The 21,401-nt window shown below is 68.1% G+C and overlaps 5 protein-coding genes across 5 annotated transcripts; 2 read left to right on the top strand and 3 right to left on the bottom strand.

Moving 5' to 3' along the window:
- Positions 1 to 1,263: 1,263 nt before the first annotated feature.
- RHOBADRAFT_16425 (uncharacterized protein) lies at positions 1,264 to 4,110 on the bottom strand (the record flags this gene model as incomplete). The annotated part of the gene is made up of 8 exons (XM_018412315.1): positions 1,264 to 1,361; positions 1,490 to 1,526; positions 1,606 to 1,933; positions 2,105 to 2,415; positions 2,480 to 2,975; positions 3,058 to 3,389; positions 3,465 to 3,602; positions 3,673 to 4,110. Coding segments are annotated over 8 exons (2,178 nt in total), but the record flags the coding sequence as incomplete, so codon positions are not given.
- Positions 4,111 to 4,641: 531 nt separating this feature from the next.
- Positions 4,642 to 6,003, top strand: RHOBADRAFT_54656 (uncharacterized protein; the record flags this gene model as incomplete). The annotated part of the gene is made up of 5 exons (XM_018417434.1): positions 4,642 to 4,701; positions 4,769 to 4,812; positions 4,879 to 4,965; positions 5,052 to 5,610; positions 5,768 to 6,003. The coding sequence occupies 5 exons, from the start codon at positions 4,642 to 4,644 to the stop codon at positions 5,891 to 5,893; spliced, it is 876 nt and encodes a 291-aa protein (XP_018270144.1). The 3' UTR covers positions 5,894 to 6,003.
- Positions 6,004 to 6,145: 142 nt separating this feature from the next.
- Positions 6,146 to 11,461, bottom strand: RHOBADRAFT_28493 (uncharacterized protein). Its single transcript, XM_018412829.1, has 9 exons — positions 11,345 to 11,461; positions 9,924 to 11,273; positions 9,415 to 9,799; positions 9,198 to 9,287; positions 8,972 to 9,108; positions 7,660 to 8,867; positions 7,380 to 7,491; positions 7,158 to 7,297; positions 6,146 to 7,090 (listed from the first exon to the last, which is right to left on the bottom strand). The coding sequence occupies exons 1-9, from the start codon at positions 11,435 to 11,437 to the stop codon at positions 6,682 to 6,684; spliced, it is 3,924 nt and encodes a 1,307-aa protein (XP_018270143.1). The 5' UTR covers positions 11,438 to 11,461; the 3' UTR covers positions 6,146 to 6,681.
- A 3,023-nt stretch (positions 11,462 to 14,484) lies between these two features.
- RHOBADRAFT_54654 (uncharacterized protein) lies at positions 14,485 to 18,572 on the top strand (the record flags this gene model as incomplete). Its single annotated transcript, XM_018417433.1, has 12 exons — positions 14,485 to 15,603; positions 15,675 to 15,783; positions 15,862 to 16,070; positions 16,154 to 16,211; positions 16,282 to 16,520; positions 16,583 to 16,842; positions 16,912 to 17,240; positions 17,318 to 17,517; positions 17,589 to 17,876; positions 17,950 to 18,030; positions 18,094 to 18,273; positions 18,358 to 18,572. The coding sequence occupies 12 exons, from the start codon at positions 14,485 to 14,487 to the stop codon at positions 18,415 to 18,417; spliced, it is 3,132 nt and encodes a 1,043-aa protein (XP_018270142.1). The 3' UTR covers positions 18,418 to 18,572.
- Positions 18,573 to 19,283: 711 nt separating this feature from the next.
- On the bottom strand, positions 19,284 to 21,380 carry RHOBADRAFT_54653 (uncharacterized protein; the record flags this gene model as incomplete). Its single annotated transcript, XM_018417432.1, has 6 exons — positions 19,284 to 20,051; positions 20,114 to 20,619; positions 20,698 to 20,761; positions 20,839 to 20,874; positions 20,985 to 21,226; positions 21,308 to 21,380. 6 exons carry the CDS (start codon positions 21,378 to 21,380, stop codon positions 19,284 to 19,286), a joined length of 1,689 nt encoding a protein of 562 aa, XP_018270141.1.
- Positions 21,381 to 21,401: the final 21 nt, after the last annotated feature.

Here is a 21,401-nt window from a genome sequence, read left to right as displayed (position 1 = left end):
TGGCAAAGGTCGGGGGGGCCTGCGTCTCGACAGGTACTGGCGCGGTGTGCGGGTCGGGGATGGCGGACGCGGTGGAGCCGGATGCCGCCGTGGTGGGCTCGACGCTCGACTCGGTCGACTCGCCCGGGTACTTCTTCTTCCGTGCCGGTTTGCGGCGCACGACGGGCGTGGTAGTGCACCTGTGGAAGGGCGAGGGGGATTAGCCAGGTCCGGCTGAGAGAGAGGGGACGGAGGAGGAGGAACGAGACGCACTCGATGCCCTTCTCCAGGCACCTCGGACACCCTTGCGCGCTCGGGTGGCACAGAACACGCTTGGCCTGATGACGGCGAGGAGGGGGATGGGAGGAGAGCTGATGAGCCTCCTGTGGGGCCGCTGTAGAAAAGGGAGACGGGCGCACCTTGCAGTGGTCACAGGCAGGTGCCTTGCGCTTCTTGACGGTGTCGCTCATCGTCTCTGCTCTCCCGACCGAGTCGCGTGCGAGTGTGGGTCAGAGCGGGCTCGCTGGCGGGAGGGCGCGCCGGTTCGAGGAAAGGGCGAGGGGAGGAACGTTGAGGGAGGCGGAAAGGCGGCGTACCAGGATCTGCGCGGGAGATGCTCAAGGTCAGTAAAGCGGTTCGATGAGGCCCTGTGCACGTCTGGCCGAACCCTCGACGCTGGAGCGGCCCTGTGAAGGCTCGTTGTCCTCGAAGCTGATGAGGATCCGAGGGCGGACCCAGCCGGCTCAGGCTTGCGCCGAGAAGCGGCTCGCACGCGCTCCTTGCTCGCACACCCTCGCTGACACACGCTGTCCTGTCCCCTCCCTGCCTCGTCCTTGCGCCCGGCCTGCCCCCGTCGCCAATCCCTCCGTGACAGCCACGCCGGTTCCGCTGCTCGTCGCCGGACGTTGAGAGTCGCAGAAGAAGTAGAGACGCACCGTAGTGTGGCGAAACGCACTGGACTGGGGCCGCCGAGAGGTCGAGAGTTGGTGGGCGGCCGAGGTGGGCGCGACGAGGACGAGGTGGTGCGTGGCGGACAGGAGAGGCGAAAGGACAGGCGACAGCGCGGATCGAGGGCGCAGACAGGTGTGCTGCCTCGTCGATACAGCTAGCAGGAGCTTGAGAGCGGTGCGAGGTGTGAGGGCGAGCGGAGGCGGGCGTCGACCTCCTGCTCGCAGCGGCGGAGGCCCGCACTTCTCCCGAGCGCGTTCCTCTCGACCAGCTGGACTGCAAGCCGCGTGAACAGATGCATCCACTCGATTGCACCCCTCGCGTCCATAGATGCCCTCAAGCCACCCCGCGCCCGGCGCGCTCGACCACCGCTCGCACCTCGTCCGGCGCACTCAACGACGAGCTCGTCGCGAACCCGTACTCGGAACGGACAACTGTGCGACGATGAGGAGGGAGAAGTCAGTGACTCGGCCGCTGTGAGCAGTCGTCGCGCCGGCGCTCGCACGGCGGCGATGGCAACGACGAGGGGGACGAGGAAGGGACGGCGACGACGAGGACGCACGGTTGTAGAAGGTCGAGTACGTCTCGAGGAGGTCCTCCTGCATGCGCATCAAAGAGATTCAGTCAAGGCGTCGCACGAGGGAATCAGAGAGAGGGAGGGAAAGAAGGAGGACGCACCCAGAGCGGCGGGAGCAAGACGCCGACCGTCTTTTCCTCGACGAGAAACACCCTCATGCGCCGCACAACGCTCGTCGCCCGCTCCTCGAGCCCGTCCCTGAACGCCGAGTGCAGCTCGAGGACCCGCTCGGGCGACGCCCACTCTTGCTCGACGAGTCCACCTCGGGCGAGCGGCGACGGCGACGAGAGGAAGGCCGTACACTGGTCGAGGAACGAGCGCAGCGTTGACGTGAGCGCCGTCGACGACGACCGAATGAGCGACTCGCAGGCGCGCTTGAGAGCGACGTCGAGATCCTGACGAGGAGAAGTGGGCGAGACAAGGGTCAGGCTCGGGGCGGCGGCAGGAGGGAGGGTGAAAGAGAGGACGCACGAGCTTGGCGTCGGTCATCGTCTCGGCCCACGACGGCATGCTCCTTGATGCGAGCTCGACGAGTGCGCGAGGGTTGAACAGGTTGCCGCCGGTGAGAAGGCCGCCGAGAGCTTCTGCGAGAGGTGGGACCGGGGCGAGCGCCGTGAGTGGACCTTCCTCGCCCGCCCCGAGCTCGCGGACGGAAGGGAGAGAGAGAGAGACGCACCGGTGACGCTCGAAAAGTCGGCCGCACGCTCGATGTGGACGAGGTCGACGCTGCGCACCATCTCCTTGAGGAGGAGCAAGTGCCGCACGAGGAACAGCGTGCCGTCGGCCTCCTTGTCCTGCGCCGTCTGGCCCTCGGCGACAGGAGGCTGTGCGGCAATCTGGGCCGAGGCGTCGACGAGCGACTTGCGGCACAGGGCGACGGCCTCGCCGGCAAAGTCCTCGAAGATGGCGTCCTGCGAGGGAAGGTGGGGTCAGTCGCCGCTCGCGCCTCGACTCTGGGAGAGAGCGAGGACGCACGTTGACGTAGGCGTTGAGGCGAGACAGGACCCAGACGGTGCGCTTGAGGGTCGGGTACCACGTCGCCTGCGCCGCCTCGCTCGGGGCCCGGAACCGCTTGGCCCCGTCCTCGCCCGCACTCTGCCCGACTGCGACCGGCTCCTCCCACAGCGCCTTGAGCCCGGGCGAGCGCACGATGATGGCTGGGTAGTCGAGGTCGGCCGGCGACGGCGCAAAGTGGAGGACCTCGCTCTGGACGACGGCTTGCGCCCGAAAGACGAGGCGCGTCTGGGCGTCCTGGAGGATCGTCTGGAGGAGGACGGCAAAGCGCAAGTCGTTGCGCCCGCCCTCGTCGTCGTCGTCGGCGTCGGCTGCCGTCGAGGGCGACGCCGTGTCGAGCGCCATGAGCGCGTACAGGACGGCGCACAGCTCGCACAGGGCGTCGAGGCGCGGCTCGTGCAGGATGCGCGGCCGCAGCGAGTCATACAGGCTGTCGCACAACGACTCGAGGAACCGGCTGCAGGCGCCAGAGAGGGGGAGAGTCAGTCGTCGAGATGCGAGAGAAAGGCGGTCGGGAGAAAGAGTGTGTGTGGACGCACTAAGCCTCGTCCTCGCCGCCGCCGAAAAACTCGCGGAACAGGGTCCACTCTTGAGCGCACACGCCGCGCAGGTACGCGCACCCGGCCTTGGCGAGCTTGACGAGCTCGGCCGTGACCGGGTCCATGCGCCGCACCTCCTCGTTCAGGCGCGGGCCGAGGAGGGCACCTCGAGCGGCGAACCACACGGCGTAGCACTCGCTCAGGAGCGACCCGTACTCGTCCGGGTCGGTCAGGGCCCGCTTCTCGAGCTCGTACAGGAGGATGCGCAGGGTCGGCGCCGGCTGCGAGAACTTGGCGTACAGGAGCGCGTCGAACGCCGCGTCCGACAGGTCCTGCGGGTGCGCACGCCGAGTCAGTGTCATGTCGCGACGAGAGAGAGGCGAATGAGAGAGAGAGGCCGGGCGCACCTTGCCCTGCACCTTGTCCTGGACGTCGGCGGCGAGCTTGCGGACGGTCGAGACAAAGTACATCTTGATGAGCGTCATGGACCGCGTCAGGCACTGCTGGTACCGGATCAAGTAGATCTCGGCGTCACGAAAGTCGCGCTGCGGTCGGCGGCGGGAAAAGAGGGGTCAGGACACGGTCCGAGGGGAGGAAGGGCGACGAGGGACGCACGTTGAGCTTGAGGTAGTCGAGGCACGCGTCGAGGCGGTCGAGGAGGTTGAGAAAGTCGTCCTGGAGGACGAGCTCCTCGCCAGGGAGGTTGAGCATGCGCGTCGCCTTCTCGAGCTCGCGGAAGTACTCGAGGCGGGCGCCGATGGCCTCGGTCACCTCGAGGAGGTGGCGCTGCTCGTCGAGCATGTGCTCGCACGCGAGCTGCAGGCTGCGCGAGTTCTCGTCGACGAACCGGTAGTTGGCCTCCATCTCGCTCAACAGGCCGCGCGCCTCGTCGAGCGAGCCGAGGACCGAGTCGCACGTGGCGAGGTGCGCGACGAGCTCGCCGAGGTGCTCGACGTAGACCTGCTCCTGCTCGCGCTCGAGCGACGCCTCGACCGACGAGAACCAGTCGTGGAACTGCTGCGTCGTCGCGATGGCCTGCGCCGGCCGGAGCGGGTCCTGGTCGGCGGCTTGAAGGGCGGGCGTCTTGCCGCGGCGGTCGCGACCTCGGGCGGATCCAGGACGGGACGACGGGCTGTCGAGTGCGCCTGCGACCGTTCTCGACGGGCGAATGGGGCCAGCCGGCGTCGACGGGCGGTCGTTCGACTCGTCGGCGGCGGCTCGAAGCTGCGGGAGGAGGGGTCAGGGATCTCGCTCGTAGGGTCGCGCTCTTCGAGGAGGGGACAAGTGGACGCACGTGGACGGGTACGGGCTTGACTGCAGCGGCGTGCGAGATGCGTGACACGGATGCGAGCTCGTTGTGCGACAGAGGAGCGAGCAGGTCCCAGTCGTCGAGCGAGAACCGCGATGTGGATGCGCGTGGCTGGGTCATGCTGTGGCGTGGCTGGAGGACAGGCTAGAGGCACAGCTGGGCACTCTTTGTCTGGTAGCGGGTGAGGGAGACGACGAGCAAGCGAGAGGATGTGGGGAGAGGGTCGCTCTCTCTCTCCCTCGACCGCTACTGCCTGTGCTGCAGTGCTCTGCAGGATGGCGAGCCTCGTACGGCAGTACCTGTGCTGCTGCTTGCCCGCTCCCAGTGTCGACGAGGTGCGTTCCCCTCCCCCTCCTCCCTCCTCTCATCTCTCCCTCGACTGACGCTCTCTGCTCCGAGCAGGACACCGAGCGCGCACCTCTGCTCAACCCGGACATCCTCCCAGAGTACGCCCCACTTCGCCGCATCCCCTCTGGACGCCAGCTGACCCCACCTTGAATCGCACCGCTCAGGGCTCCTCCTCGACCTCAAGGCCGCTCGACCGAGGAACAACAACGCGAGCGCGAGTCGCTCCAGCGCATCCTCGAACACGCCACCGAGTGCGTCGACCCGGTCCTCTCTCTCCCTCCCTCTCGTGCCTCTCTCCAAGCACGGCTGACCCTCCCCCTTCCACCTCGGCGCGCAGGCGCCTCATCAACGTCGAGTCGCTCGCCGCATTCCGCCCTTCTCGCCCCGAATCGACCCTGTCCGCCGCACCCTCGACCTCGTCCTCCCCCTCGGCCTCGCCCGCCCGCCGTCGCAAGAAGCGGCCCGCGTCGTCGTCGACTTGGCGCCCGCCGATGGACGACACGCCGCTCGCGCCCGTGCGCGTCGTCCACCTTGGGCGCAACTGGGAGGAGGTGCCCACAGCGGCGGGCAAGGTGGCGCAGCGAGGGTGGACGAGGCCGGCGAGCAGCCACTCGATGCGGACGCTGCCTCGAGGCGGCGGCGGTGGACCAGGTCGCGTCGCTCGGCAGAGGATGCGGCGAGACGCTGGTACGGACGAGGAGCTCGGTGAGAACGATGAGGACGAGGCCGAGCTCGAGGCGGGCGCGAGTGCAGACGGCGGCGGCGAGGGGGACTCGCAGTTTGGGACAGTCGCGAGCTACCGGACGGCGAGGAGCTCGGGCGGGACGGTGCGGCCGGGCGATGTGCGGGAACTGTGGGGCGCAGACGGCGAGCCCGAGAGCGAGGTCGACGAGGAGGTGCGCCCGCCTTTCTCTCTCCTCTCTCTTCGGCAGCAACCGGGCGCCGCACTGACCCGTCCTCTTCCACTCTCTCCCCCTTTTCTCTCGTCCTCGTCCTGCCTTCGACATTCGCTCGACGCCCTCGTTCACCTGTCCCTCGCCTCGCCAACCACAGCTCGCACGGGCCATCGCCGCCCTCGAGTCGTCCATCGACGACTGGTCGCTCCCGGGCGGCCTCGGCCCTTTCGTCGCCGAGCTTGGCGATGGCGACGAGGAAGATGAGCGGGTGCGGGCACGATGAGGGAGGTCATGGTGCGGTGGGAGCGAGAGTGAGCGGCAGGAGGGAGCAGGAAGACGAGGAGCGCAAGACACGTAGCGAGACGAGATGCAGTGCATGCCTTGCTCGACGAGACGGCGCAGGACTTGACACGAGATCTAGAGATGAGAGAGATCCTCCCTGCATCCCGCCGAGAGAGCTCGACAGAGCGCTTTGACCTCGTCCGCTCGAATCGAAATCTCTCTCTCTCTCGCGCCCGCGAGCTCTGCCTCGAGAAGATGGAGAAACTCGTGTTTTGCCTTCTAGATACCGACGGAAGGAACGCAGGGGAACCCGGCCGCCAAAGGGAGGGCGCCGGGGCAAGTATGACCGGAGAAAAGAGAGCCGGGAGGCAAGGAGGAGGGGGAGGAGACGAGTAAGGGCTGAGAGGGAAGTCGAGGCGTGTGCGGGGGCTACTAAGGGAGGCGACAAAGACAACAATGACCTCTGGACATGGGGGCGGGAGAGAGTTGCGAGGGGGTGCGCGGGCAGCAGCACGGGGAGGGAGGACGAGAGGGAAACTAAAGGGGGTCGTAGAAGGTACGACACAGGCCTCGCGACACGTGTATCGTCGACGAGCGCCTGGTAGAAGGCGAACAAAAGACGCGAGAGAGGAATTGCTGCGACGGCGAGGGTATACTTGAAGGTTGCAGAGGGAGGACGACGATGCTGAGAGAGAAGGTGGACGATGCGGCGTCGAGTCGTGTGTGAGGGCGGGACGACGCGGCGGGAGGAAGGTGGGAGGATGCCGAGGAGGGGAAGGAAGAAGGCCATCAGGCGTTGTCGGGCGAGGGCGGCTTGCCCTTGGAGGAGCCTGCCGCCCCGGCCGACGAGCGGCGCGCCGAGCTGTTGCGAGGGCCGCCCTCGGGCGGGAACGAGTGCAGCCAGCCGCCCCGCTCCCACTGGCCGGGGCGGTAGATCTCGGGGTCGCGAGCGTCGGGCTCGAGCGCGCCGCGCATGAGCCGCCGCAGGCGCTTGAAGTCGATCGGCTTGAGGAGCCAGCCGTCGAGCTCGGCGTCGACGATGGTCGGGCGCTCGCGCTCGGGGAGCGAGGCCGAGACGGCGAGGATGGGGATGCCGACGTTGCGGCGGCTCGTCTCGCGCTGCTTGTCGACGTCGACGGGCGACTCGCGCTCGATGCGGCGGATGTTGCGGCTCGCCTCGACGCCGTTCATGATGGGCCTGCGCGCGTTCAGGAGTCAGGTCGGCGTCACGAGGAGAGAGGATTGGGAGGAAGAAGAGGACGCACATCTGCAGGTCCATGAGGACAATGTCGAAGCCCGTGCGGTCCTCCTCAAACTTGCGGACGGCGGCGCCGCCGTGCTCGGCGACGACGACGTCGTGGCCGTCCTTCTTGAGGCGCTGCTGGATGATCATGCGGTTGACCATCTGCGAGAGAGAAGTGCGGGCGAGTCAGGGTCCGGCGCTCGGGTCGGGCGAACGCAAAGGGAGGAGGAGAATAGGGACGCACCTCGTCCTCGACGACGAGCACGCGCATGGGCTCGATCGAGTCCTCGACGGCAGGGGTGATCGACGCCTTGCGGTACTGGCTGATGTGGCGAGGGCTCTGGGTGCCGCTGATGCTGCCTCGGCGCGTCGACAGCACCTGGCTCGAGTGCGACGTCGAGCTGCTGACCGACGTGCGGCGGTCCGAGGCCGCCTCGCTCGCGAGCGAGTCGCGGCGCGAGTAGCCCATCGACGGCGACGCAGGCTGAGGCGTCGCGCCGACGCTGTGCGCCGTGTGGCCCGACGCGTCCGAGATGAGCGACTCGGCGCGCTCGGGCTGCGGCGGACGGTCGCCGGCGCCGAAAGGGGACAGCATCGACGAGGTCGACGACGACGACGACTGGAAGAAGGGGCTGTACGGGCCGTTGTGCGCCGTCGTGAGGTTGGGCGACGAGACGGGCGACATGGCGGCGCCGCTGCTGCCGCCGGCGCCGACGCGAGATGCGCGCAACGGGATCTGGCTGCCCTTGACGTTGACGCGCCCGGGGCCCGACTCGGCTCGTACGCGAGCGGCGGCGCTGCTGCCGGCGTTCGACTCGGGGAAGCCCTGCGAGGGCACGTGCGACAGGGCCGAGCGGAACGAGCGCCGGGACCCGCCCGACTGGGCCGACGTCGTCGAACGCGTGCCCGCCGACGACTGGTCGTTGTGGCTGCCCGCCGGCGGCGACATGTGGGAGCTCGCCATGGCGTTGATGAGCGAATCGATCTCGGACCGGCCCGACGAGCCCTTGGAGATGCGCGAGTCGGCCGAGTCGGTGCTGTGCTTGCTCGTGCGGCGGCGGAGCCCGTTCTGGACGGGCGCCGGCTCAATCTGGCGCGCGTTCTTGCGCTCGCCCGCTGCGGCGAGCTCGCCCTTGGTCGGCGGCGCCGCCTCGGCGTCGAGCGCCGGCAGGCGGAACGGGAAGACGAAGGTGAACTTGGAGCCCTTGCCCTCCTTCGACTCGACCTGGAGCTGGCCGTCGAGGTTGCGCACGATGCGCGCGACGACGGCGAGCCCGAGCCCGACGGCCTGCTCGGTCTTGGTGTCCTCGTCGCGCTGCTTGTCGCCGATGGTCGAGATCTGCTCGAACTGGCGGAACAGGTTCTCGAGCTTGCGCTCCGAGATGCCAACGCCCGTGTCGGTGACCGAGATGCCGATGCGGATCGAGTCCTTCTTCTCCTCGAACGCGTCGTCGAGGTCCTGGTCGGCCATCTCGCCCCACTCGACGAGGATGCCGCCCTCCTGTGTGTGCTTGAGCGCGTTGCCGACGACGTTGGCGACGATCTGGCGGATCTTGGCGCGGTCGCCGATCAGGGTCGGCGGCGTGCCCGTCGGCGTCTCGACGAGCTCGAGCGAGAGACCTCGACGGCGGGCCTCGTCGCGGTGCATCGAGATGGCCTCCTCGAGCGTCTCGGACAGGTTGAACGGGTCGGTGAGGAACAGCTCGTTGCCCTTCTCGGTGCGCGTCAAGTCCTGAGGGGAGGAGAGGAGGCGAGAAATGTCAGAGGATGGGCTCATCGTGGTCGTCGCCGCCCGACGACGACGAGAGAGGGGCCGTCAAGCGAGAGGGGACGCACGAGGAGGTCGTTGATGACGTGGATGAGCGACTTGGAGGCGGCGTGGCTGCGCACGAGGTTGTCGCGCACCTCGCCGACGATTGGGCCGTCCAGGGCGAGCTCGAGGTAGTTGATGATGGCGTTGAGCGGCGTGCGCACTGTGAGGCCGAGAGCGAGGGTGAGTGCGTGTCTCACGCGATGTCGTCGCCGGCGAGAGAGAGAGAGGGAGAGAGAGGGCAGGACGCACCTTCGTGACTCGCGTTGGCGAGGAGGAGGTTGGTGAGCTGGCTCGCAGCGAGCGCGCTCTCCTTCTCCCTCCACACAGCGATGAACTTGCCTGCGAGCGCGACAAGAAGGGCATGCGTCAGTCGTCGTTCGCTGAGAGCGGGACATCGAGGGCGTCGAGGCAGAAGGAGAGGAAGGGAGGGAGAGAGAGGGAGAGACGAGGCGAGCGAGGGACGCACCGTAAACGAGGCACAGCACGCTCGCCGTCTCCTTCTCCTCGTCGGTCCAGGCTCGACCTTTGCCCTTGACGACCTCGGTCCACTGGGCGAACGACTTGCGCGGCTCGAGCGGCTGGTAGTCGTTGATCGTCTTGTTCGTGTACGGGTTGCCCGCCCACCGGACCTCCTGCTCTTGCGGCGAGCGGCAGAAGAAGATGAAGTCCTTGCCCTCGGCCGACAGTGGGACGCACAAGAGGCCGGCGATGAGCTTGAACCCGCCCGGACAGTCGATGTCGGGGAAGTCGAGGTTGATGTCCTGGGTCGACTTGAGCCCGGTGAAGCGCGCCGCCCGAAGGTACTCGAGGACGGCGAGAAGCTCCTGCGAGTTGTTGACCTGGCCGAGAATCTGCAGGGAAGGGGAAAGGGGGGGCAGCCGGTCAGGGACGAGCTCGCGACGACGACGACGACGACGAGCGACGGGCTCGTCGAGGGAAAAAGGGAGGGAGGACACGGGGGAGACGTGGACGCACCTTGGCCTCGTCGCCGATGCTGAGCATGCCAAAGTCGGCGTGAAACAGGTCGAGCAAGTCGTCGGCCTTGGCGAGGATGTAGCCGCCCGGGTTCTGGTCGCTCGCGGCCGTGTTAATGAGCTTGCGCGCCTGGAGCCGGCTCGCGTACGAGATGCGCTCGATGTTGCGCGAGATGCTCGCGCCGAGGAGCTTGCACAGCTGGCGCACGGGGAACGACACGCGGTGGCCGTACCGGCCGTACGTGTGCAGCGCGATGAGCCCCCACAGGTCGCCGAACGCCGTGATCGAGATCGACATGCTCGAGCGGACGCCCATGTTGCCGAGGTACTTGATGTGGATCGGCGACATGGCGCGCAAGTGGCAGTGCGTCATGTCGAGCGGGACGTCGACCTCGTCCATCGAGCGGCAGCACAGGCGCGCCGTCGGCTGGTCGCGGTCGTACAGGACGCGGACCTTGTTGACGCGGTACAGGGCACGGGCTTGCGGCGGGATGTCGCTCGCGGGAAAGTTGAGGCCGCGAAAGAGGTCCTTGGTGCGGGTCCAGTCGACCTGCTCGGCGACGACGCGGCCGTTCCACGCCTCGTCGAACTGGTACACCATGACGCGGTCGAACTCGGTCAACTCCTTGAAGACGCCCGCCGTGATCTTGAGGAACGTCTCGAGCTCGTCCGTCTTGCTCAACTGGTCGTTGATCTGGCTCAGGAGCCCGACGACGTCGAGGTCGTCCAGGCCGCGGCGCACCTTGCGGCGACGCACCCGGGTCGACTTGCCGCGAGCGAGCATGCGCAACGGGCGCGCGATCGAGACGGTGCTCTCGATCAGGTCGTCCTCGGACGGGTTGATGCCGTTGTTGGGGTCCTCGCCGGCGACGTCGACCATGCCGCCGCGGTCCTCGGTCGCGACGGGCTCGCTCGACTCGGTCGTGAGCGGGTTGACCTGGTCGTCGACGAGCTCGAGCTCGAGGACGAGGCGCTTGGGCTGCCGCTCGGGGCTCGGCCGGTGGATGGCGGCGTGACAGGTCCACTCGAGGCGGGCGCGGCTCTGCGCATCGTCCTGCGCCGTGCCCGGGTTGCCGCGGCCCGACAAGGTGAACGTGTACGGGCCAGCCTCGTCGTTGCCCGGGTCCTCGTCGCGCTCGTCGAGGGCATCGATGGCGTCGCGCAGGGCGTCGCCCTCGTCCTCGCTCAGGACGTCGGTCAGGCACTTGACCTTGAACAGGGTGCGCGGCGGGAGGCCGAGGATGAAGCCCGAGTTCTCCGACACCTGCTGGATCGTCATGCGCTCCGACTCGTCGTAGTCGAACGCGATCAGGACGCCGAACGCCTGGACGGCGCCGGGCGCGTGGATAGGCTGTCGACAAGGGAGGTAGAGAGACGTCAGGGCCTGTGAGAGAGCGAGAGGGGAGAGGGAAGAGGACGCACCTCGTCCTCGCACCGCTCGAGAGCGCCTTCTCGGCCCGTGATGACGAGGTGCTGGCCCTCGGCCGACACCGTGTGCTCGAAGCGAGACGTCATGAGGATCGGGCGGTCGCTGCTGCTGCTGTCGCCCGTCAGGGCCGTGCTGAGCGGCGCAGAGCGAGGTGTTGGCGACTTGGTGCGGCGGGTCGAGGCCGGGTCGCCAAAGTCTTGCTCCTGCACCTTGGACGACGGCTCGCCCGAGTCGGCCTCGTCCGGGTCGTACTCGTCGTCGTCCGAGTCCGGGTCGCCGATCTTGGCGTGCGTCGTCGGCTCGGACAGGAACGGGTCGAGCGAGGCGGGCTTGTGGTCGGACGACGTGTGCGACGACGGCGTGCCGACCGTCTGCTGGGACCCGCCGCCGCCGTTGCCGTTCTCGGTGCGCGAGCTCCTGCGGCGCGGGCCCGACGGCCGCTCGGCGCTGACGGCGCTCGTGCCGCCGCCACCGTGATGGTGGTCGTGCGGCCGCGGGACGATGCCGAGGTCCTCGGCGCCGTGCTGGATGCCCTCGGCCGACATGGCGTTCTCGTGGCCGAGGTGCGACTCGTCCGGGAAGCCCTCCTCGGCGAGGACGGCCTCGGCAGAGCCCGGCGGGAGCGAGCGCGACTGCTGCGAGCGGGCGCTCGTCGCGCCGGCGCTCGCGCTGCCGCGGCTCTTTGTGCTCGACGACGGCGCCTTGCCCGACGAGGGGTACATGACGCTGCGCATGGGGAAGTAGCGCGCCGACGAGCCGCCGAGGTCGGGCGCGATGCGGCTGCCGGCGCTGTCGGCGCTCGACACGGACGCGCGGCCCGAGGGCGACACGACGTCGAGCGGCGGCGAGGGGCGGCCGTCGTAGGCGGTGCGCGGCGGGAGCGAGATGTAGGACGGGCGCGAGGTCGACGCGAGTTGCGGGCGGGGCGACATGGTGGGCGACACGGGGCCCGGTGCGGACGAAGTGGACGCGCGGTGGTGGAACGGGAACGTCCGCGAGTGGCCCGTCGACGAGTCGCTCGAGTGGAGCTGTGGCCGGTCGACCGGTGGCGGCGGGTCGTCGTCGTCGTGCGCTGGCCGTGGTGCCGGGCCACTCGAGTCTCGGGTCGTCGGGTGCGACGTGACCTTGAGGGGGAGCTCGTCTGCGCTCATCGGGCGGGTGGACAAGGGCGAGGCGGCGCCTGGACGAGTCGAGGACCGGCACGCGCGAGGGCGATCGCGCGATCCGGGTGTCGAGGGTTGGCGCGAGACGAGGCGAGGCGAGAGGGGACGGCGGCGGCGGCGGGAGCAGGAGCAAGCCCTCGTGGGTGGCGGCGGACTGGCGCTGGCTGGCTGGGCGGTGGTCGAGGGCCCAAGTAGGGCTAGGGCGGTGCAGGCGCGAATCCACCGATGGCTCGGAGCCGTGCGCGCGAGGGGGAGGAGCTCGGTGGGAGGCGGGCCTCTCTCACGGCAGTCGGGCTCTCCTCCTTCTCGCTCCAGACCGCACTTTCGATTGTGTACACACCCCGCATCGTCTCGGCTCCGCATTCTGTTCGCACTCCCGACTCGAAACGCAAAGTACTCCCGCTCCTCTCGTCCGCCTCTTGCTCGCGCTCTCTCTCTCTCTCTCGCTCTTCACTGGACGGCACCTCGTCTCGGTCCTGCCTCCTCGTCGGCGCCACGTCCCGCTCGCGGTCGACCTCACGGCCAGCTGCCGCGCGCGCTCGGCACCTCCACTCTGGCACGGCTGCGCGACTCGCATCGAGCTCTGCCCTCCACTGCGTCGCGCTGCGCGAGGGCCCTCGTTCTGCGAGGTTCTGTGCCGCCACTGTCCGCTTAAACTCGCTCGAGCACCCGGGCGTAAGTACTCGCTCGCTCGCAGGACGCGGTCGACGCAGACGGCGACTCGACTTTCACGTGAACCGCTTCGCGCTGCTCTCGACGTCGTTCCCTGCGCGAGGGGCGCATGCGCTCAGCTCGCCTACTCCCTGCTACCAGCCCTCGTGCTGCTTCGAGTCGGGACGCCGTACGGGGCGCGTGTCGCTCCTTCTCGGCGTCGCTCGTCGAGCCCGCTCCCGCCTCGACCTGGCTTCCATGGCGACCTCGTCGCTCCTCTCCTTCCGCCAGCTCGTCCTCAGCTGCTAAGAGCTGGTCTGTGCGCGCTCGAGCATGCACGCCAAGCCGTTAAGCACGAGCAGCTCATCCTGCTTCGCGACATTCGCTCTCGCTGCGCGCACAGACTTGCGCGCGCTCGGCGGCGGACGCCCGGCTGTCCACGCCGTCGAGCAACGACCCTACGCGGTACTCTACGTCCTGACAACTCGACGTGAGGCGGTCTCGACGGGCGAAAGCAGGACGAAGAAGCGCACGGTCCGCCGAGCTGGCCGAACGACCTCGAACCGCAGCGGCACGCCCGGGAGCCTCTGCGTCCTTCGCCCGTGTCACTCGCATCTCGCGACACGAGCGACGACGTGCCGGACGCAAAGGGTGTGACCCAAGTCGCACAAGGCGCTCGAGCGCACGCCGCCTTCTTAAGTGCTCCCCTCTCCTCACCTCACCGTCTTCTGCCGGCTGTCGACGAGAGTGTCACAAGCAGGTCTACCTGGTCGTGTTGCGTCGCTGTCGCTGTCGGCGCAAAGAGAGCGAGAGAGAGGGCCTGAGCGGCGAGCAAGGTCGACGACGCGGGGCGTTTCGCCGGCTCGAGCGCGCGACCGGCGCGACGTAGAGTCGCTCCTGCAGCAAGAGAACCTTGTCCTCGTGCCCGCAAGCTGTGCGCGAGGACACACGAGAGAGCGAGACGGGTCCGCCGTGCCTCGAGCGTCGAATACCGCTCGCTCGGCGACTCGCTTACGGGCGAATACAAACCGAGCAAGGGTCGTGCAACAAAGTCAAGCAAAGCGCTGTCGGGCGAGTCGGCCGCGACAGCCACGCGGACAGTCGACTGCGGGATCGGGAAACTCGAGCGACATCTCTCGCGGCGTCTCGCTCTCGGGGAGCCGGCAGCCTCTTGCCAGCGGTAGATCGTGCGGGGAGGAGACGGCCGATCTCATCTCGTCGTCGGCTCGCACCTTGTCGGTCCTCGACGCCGTCGCCAGCAAAGCACCGCTGCGCCGCACGAATACCAGCTCCAGCACGTCCACGACCTGCTCCGCCGCATGGCCCCCGACCCGACGAGCGCGTTCGGCCTCGCCGTCGTGACCTTTGTCGGCCCGGCGCTTCATCTCTCGAGCGCCTCGCCCGCCGCACGCAGCCTCTTGGGGCTCGACACGGCCCAGGGCGGCGGTCTCGACGAGGCCACGGCCGCCGACGTGCTCCTGTCGTGGGCCAAGGGCCAGCTCGACGCCGACTCGAGCCAGTCGAGGAGCGACGTGCGCGCGCAGCTCGACGACCTCGTGCGGCGCTCGCGGGACCTGCCGTGGGGCGAGGGCGTCGACGTCGACTATGTCGCGAGGGCCGGGCCGAGCCGCGAGGTCCGCAAGGCGACCGTCCTCGTCACCTCGTCGACCACCTCGTCGTCGTCGTCGTCCGCCGCCTCCTGCTCGACCTCGTCCATCAGCAGTGACGACGCGCGTTCGACCAGCGACGAGTCGACAACCGCCTACTCGATCCTCTTCCTGCGTCCCGCCACGTCGACGGCGCCCCCAAGCTCCCTCCCTCGCTCGCCTGCCCTCGCCGGCGCCATCCTGTCCCCACCCGCCTCTGATCCGCCTTCCCGATCGCCGTCCAAGTCGCCGCACGACGACTCGAGCGACGTCGACATCGCCGAGACGGTGCCGTCGTCACCGGCGCGGTCGTACTCGTCGTCGAGCGCCCACTCGGACGCGAGCACGTGCGGCAAGCGGCGCGTCGTCACGGGCAACGACCGCGCAGGCCTGCCGTTCTCGTCTGAGGTCAAGGCGGCCCTCGCTCGCACGTTGGGTGACGCCCTCGGCAAGAAGCCGTCGCCGGGAGCGCCCGACCTGTCGTCGAGAATGTCGTCGCTCGACCTGCGCTCGTGGCCGCAGACGCCCTCTTCCTCGACGCCGCGGTGTCGAACGTGCGACCGGCCCGCCGCAGAACCTGTCGCAGCCGAGGACGAGACGCCGGCGCCCGTGCGACCGAGCCTGCGTCGGGCCGACTCGTCGTCCACCGGCTCGCGCAACAAGGTCCACTCGCCGTCGTACGAGCACGCCGAGCCGGTTCTCGAGCACATGGCGCACGCCGTCGCTCACCACGACTCGACGATGCCGTTGAGTCACGACAAGCTCGTCGCCCTCGTCGCCAACATGCCCGAGGTGCGCCCGCTCCCTTCCTTCCCCTCCCTCCCTCGTAGAGACGCGTTGCTCACCAAGTCCCTCGACCACAGATCGCCTACTATGCCGACCCGAACGGGCACATCCAGTGGATGTCCACCAGGTGGTTCAAGTACACTGGGCAGCAGATCTCGGACGAGCCATCGCCTGACGAGTGGGCCGGTGCGCTCGCTCCCTCCTCCCTCTTCCCCTTTTTCGCCCTCGCCCCCCGACTTACTCGTGCCCTGCCCCGTCTCGCAGCCTTCTTTCACCCCGACGACCTCGGCCACGCCTTCGAGGTGTACAACAAGGGCATCCAGTCGGGCGCCGACTTTACGGCCGAGCACCGGATTCGCGGCGCCGATGGGTCGACCAAGTGGTTCCGCACCGCCGGCAGCGCCTGTCGAGACGTCAACGGCAAGGTCATCGCGTTCGCGTGCAACATCACCGATGTAGATGAACTCGTCAAGGCGCGTCGTCCTCGGCCCTCTCTCTTCAGTCGCTTCAGTCGAGCCTGGCGCCAGACCCTGACCTCTCGATCTCGTCGACGCAGACTCGGCACGACGCCCTCATCGTCAAGGAGCGCACCAAGGCGGTCCTGGCAGGGTCCGGTCCGTCGTCGCTCTCCAGCTCTCGCCGAAAAAAACCTCGCACTGACCCCGCCTTTCGCCGTCCTCGCAGAGCTCACCCTCCTCACGATCGACATGGACCTGCGCATCTCTTTCTTCGAGGGCAAGCACCCGCCGTTCAACTTCAACACCGACCCGCCGACGCTCGTCGGTCAGCGCTTCCACGACCTGTGCGCCGACGAGGACCTACGCGAGGGCGTGCGCAAGATCCTCGACGAGGAGGAGGAGCTCGCCGAGGTCAAGACGGCGACCGACAACGGCCACGGCGGCATCCGCCACATGCGCTATCGGGTGCGTCTCGCGTTTCGCCGCAGCGTCGCGAGGCCGTGAGCTCACCCGTCCTCCTTCCGCAGATTGTCCCCCTCATTGGCGATCCCTCCATCCCCGTCTCGCACCCGGACGCCCAGGCCGTCGTCGGCTGCATCGCTGTCGGCGTCGACGTGAGCGATCGTGTCGACGCCGAGAACGCGCTCGAGGACAGCCGCACGCAGGCCGCCGAGCTTCGAGGGTCCGAACTCGCCGCTCGCGAGGCCAACCGGCTCAAGACCGAGTTCCTCACGACCGTCAGCCACGAGATCCGCACGCCCATCGCCGCCGTCCTTGGTATCTGCGAGTGCGTCCACTCCTTTCCCCCCTCTCGCCGACGAGGACGAGCCCGACCTGACGACCTTTCTCGCGACAGGCTCCTCCTCAGCGACTCGGACCGCCTCGCCGACGACCAGCGCTCCCTCATCGAGAAGGCCGTTCGCAGCACCGAGGTGCTCCTCGACCTCGTCGGCGCCGTCCTCGACTTTCGCAAGCTCGAGACGGGCGAGCTCGAGCTCGAGCGGGAGCCACTCGCGCTCTCGGACGTCCTCGGCGACGCGAGCCTCTTTGGCGTCCTCGCCGAGAAGAAGGGCCTCGACTTTATCGAGGAGAACAGCCTGGCGTACAAGGGCGCGCTGCTCGGCGACCGCATGCGGCTTCGCCAGGTGCTGTCCAACATGCTCTCGAACAGCCTCAAGTTCACCTGTACGTCTCTCTCTCTCCCTCTCTCTCTCTCTGCGTCGTCAATACCCTCTGACACTCCTCGTATCGCGAGCGCGCAGGCGAGGGCAACATCACCTTGCGGCTGCGGCAGCTGTCCGAGGACGTTGAGAAGGTCGTCGTCCAGTTCGAGATCTCGGATACCGGCCTCGGCATCAAGGAGGACGTCCTCCCGACGCTCTTCACGCCGTTCAAGCAGGCGAGTGTCGGCACGGCGCGCGAGTACGGTGGATCCGGGCTCGGCCTCACGATCACCAAGAACGTGCGTCGCCATCGTCCTCGCTCCGTCCTTCTCGACCTCGAACCTCACACACCCTGCCCTCACGCTCGCAGCTCGTTGAGCTCATGGACGGCACCATCGACTTGACGTCGACCTTTGGCGAGGGCTCCCGCATGGTCATCACCATCCCGTTCGGCAAGGCGCCGACTCACGACTCGGCCTCTGCCGCCTCGGGCTCGACGACCGCGTCCAGCTCCGACACGCGCAAGCAGGCTCGGTCCAGCACCGACGACAAGGACGAGTCGGCGCCGTCGAGGCGACCTCAAGACGTTCGCGTACTGCTCGCCGAGGACAACCAGCTGATCAGCGAGATCGTCTCTCGCCAACTGCGCAAGATGGGGGTGCGCTCAGACTGTCCTCGTCCAGTCTCTTTGGCCTTCGAGCACGTCGTCCTGACTCTCTTCGTGCCTGCAGTTCGCCGTCGACGCCGTCTTTAACGGCCAGGAGGCGGTCGACCACGTCAAGAAGGACGACTACTCGATCGTGCTCATGGACGTGCGTCGCTGCCTCTCTTTTCCTTGAACGTCGTCGTGATCTGATTCTCGCTCGCACCCACAGGGCCAGATGCCCGGCGTCGACGGATACAAGGCCACTCGAATGATCCGCAGCTCGTCGGTCGAGCGCATCCGGTCGCTGCCCATCGTCGCCCTGACGGCGAGCGCCATCGCCGGCGACCGCGAGCGGTGCCTCGATGCCGGCATGTCGACCTACCTCGCCAAGCCTGTGCGAGCCAAGGAGGTGCGCCCCCTCCTTCCCTCGTTCCCTTCCCTCTCGCACGAAGACTAGCCCTGACTCTATCCTCCGTCCCTCTTTCCCTTTCAGCTCGAGGCGACGATCTGGGCGCAGCTCGACAAGGTCGACAAGTCCGCCGAGGCTGCCTGATCCCGCACTTCCCCTCGTCGCCACCCTCCCTCCTCGATACCCACGCCGCACTCGATTACCCCACTTTCTCTCCCACCGTAATCTCTCCGCCTGTCCCGCCATCCCCTTGTTGTCTGTACTTGTGAGCTGCAACTCGACGGTCTCCAACGGCTCATCTAGCTGCTCGCCCGACGAGAGAGACCTGGGAAAAGGCTCGAGCGCACGATCGTCTCGGTCCAACCGCCGCGCATCCCTTTCTCGGTACTCGCCCTCCTTCCGAGCTCCTCCCGCAGCTCTCTTGCTTGAGCCTCTGCCGGTCGTGACCGTCCCGGTTGCCCCGTCCTGCGCCTCGCTCCCTCGTCCTCGGCTCGAGCTTGCGACTGGCTCAAGCATCGAGCCTCGTCGTCGCTTCCTCCAAGAGAGCCCTCATCTTTTCGAATGTGACACTCTCGTCGGCCTGGGCTACAGCTTTGGCGAGATGGCAGGCTTGAGAGAGAGGACGAGAGAGAGGATCGTGCGCGAGCCAAGTCGACCTTCCCAAGTTGAAGCGTCTTCTTTCCGCTTGCTGCCCGCCGCTCGCTGCCTCTTCGGACGTCTTTCGTAGCGCACGACAGAGTCTACGAGCGGCTGCGCATGGGCAGCAGTCCGCCCTGAGAGAGCCGCACAGACCTCGTTCTCGCTCGACGACGCTTTCTCGCTCGAGCTCTTTTCGCCTCTCTACTGCTCGACTCTCGCCTCGACAAGCGCAGAGAGCGTACAGTGTGATGCATTGGAAACAGCGAGAGAGACTACGGCGGCCGTGGTATAGCACTGACGACGACGACTGGGGAACTAGGGACGGCTCGGTGCGAGGGGAATAGAGAGAAAGGGAGGGAAAGGGGCAGGCGTCACCGCGCCGCATGGTGGTACTCGAAGTACTCGCTCGAGCACGAGGACCCGTCGCGGTCGTGCGGGCTCGGCGCTGGACGGCGAGGCTGCGGGTGCTCGTACGCGGCCGAGTAGGCGTACTCGTCATGCTGCTGCTGCTGCTGCTGCTGCTGGGCGAGGTGCTGCTGATGCGGGTCGACGCCGTACACCGACCCGACCTGCGGCGGCTGTGCCTCGTCGGCGTAGTAGCTCTGCGCGCGCACGTGCTCGTGCAGCGGCGGGAGCGTGACCGACGACGACGACGACGACGACGCTGCGGCGGGCCCCGGCAGGCCGTACACGGCCATGGGCGACACGCTCGTCGGCTGCTCTTGCGGGACGGCGTCTTGCCAGGTTTGCGGCGGCTGCGCGAGGTGGTGGTGCGACGACGGGTGGTGGTGGTGGTGGTCGTGGTGGTGCGCCTCGGGCGGGTACTGCGGGTACGGCGCCGGCTCGTCGGCCCAGTATTGCGGCTGCCGAGAGTGCGGGTGCGACATGAGCGGCGGCAAGGATGGGCCCGGCTCGCCGTACGAGGCGCGGTGGGCGAACGACCTGGAGCCCGAGAGCGGCGCGCTCGAGCCGTATGGCGAGGGAGGGTGCGTGGCGGACGACGGCGGCGAGATGTACTGGGGCTCGAGGTGCGGGTTGAGGTGCGACGGGTGATACGAGAAGGATTGGCGCGCGGCGGGGAGGGGTCCGGGCGGATTCGAAGGCTGGAGCTGGGTGAGCCAGGCGCGGCGGTGGGTCGGCTGCGGGTCGACGAGGGTGAGCGACTCCTCGCAGGAAGAAAGAGGAGGAGCAGAAGACGCACAACAGGTTGATGAGGAGGGCCAATCGAGAGGCCGAGAGCTGACGAGGACGAGGGCGACGGCGGAGCAAAGTGCGCCGTGCCGGCCGGCGCGCTCTGCGGCGGCGCCGACCGTGCGAGGCCGACGTAGCGCTGCTGCTGCGACGGGTCGTGGTCGTACGCGAACGTCGGCTGGCGAGCCTCGAGCGGCGGCGACAGGTCGTCGTACCCGGCGGGCGCGACGGCGCCGCCATTGTGCCACGAGGCGGTCGGCGGCGTCGGGAGCGTGCCATAGTGCGGCGAGTGGGTCGCCGAGCGCGAGGTCGACGTCGAGTTGGGCGCCGTCAGGTGGTCGCCGACGCTCAGGTCGAGATCTGGGTCGTAGCCGTGGTCCGGGTAGGCGCCGTTCCGAGAAGGCGACAGGCGCAGGGACGGACGGGTCGCGCGTGACGTGCCGGTCGAGGCGACGCGCCTCGTCTTGGACGCCTTGACCTTGGGCGCCGGCTTGTTGGCGGGCGCGTAGCGGTAGTCTGCGGCCGACAGGGAGGGAAAGTCAGCTCTGGGAAGGGTGAGAAGGTCGAGTCGAGGGACAGGTTGGGGGGACGCACCGGGATAGATGCGGGCGTGCTCGACCTTGCGTTGGCGCGCGAGGTCCTCGTAGCCATGCTTGACCTGGTGGACGGGAAAAGCCGTCAGGCGGGGCCCGATCTGCAGGCGCGACCGACGAAGAGGAACAAAAGAGGACGGACCTCGGGCGAGACACTCTTCCACATCTCCGAGATGAGCTGTTGCGGGCACAGAGACGACGAGTCAGTGTGCGGCTCGACGTAGGCGGATAGATGGCGTCGACCGGGAGAGGGCGAGGCGGGGAGGGGAGGGACGAGAGAGGACGCACCTTGCTCAACTCGCCCTGGCTCTTGCGCAAGCCCGGGTTGTCCTCCTGGATCTGGCGCAGCTGCGCCGTGCGGAACAGGAGCCAGGCGTTCATCGGCCGTGGTGGACGGTCGGACCGATTGCGAGTCGGTGAGGGCGGCGTCGAGGCGGACGCCGGGACGACGGCGGGGAGGTGAGCGCGCGCTCGTGCGAGCGAGGGCGCATCGAGCGGGACGAAGGCGCCGGTCGAAGGGCCTGCGTCGGCTGCGCGGTCGGGCGAGTGCATCAGCCCATGGTCCCGATGGACGAAGGCGAGGCGGACGAGAGAGAGAGAGAGGAACGCACCCTCGGCCGGAACTTGGGCGCGCAGCGGCGAAGGGTCGACCGCGACTCGAGTCCACTCGTCGTCGCCGTACATGTCCACTCGACGGTCAATGTG

This window comes from Rhodotorula graminis (assembly GCF_001329695.1).
Source record: "Rhodotorula graminis WP1 unplaced genomic scaffold RHOBAscaffold_9, whole genome shotgun sequence".
Lineage (NCBI taxonomy): Eukaryota > Fungi > Basidiomycota > Microbotryomycetes > Sporidiobolales > Sporidiobolaceae > Rhodotorula > Rhodotorula graminis.
Note: the sequence above shows the minus strand (reverse complement) of the source record. Positions and strands in the feature narration are given on the sequence as shown.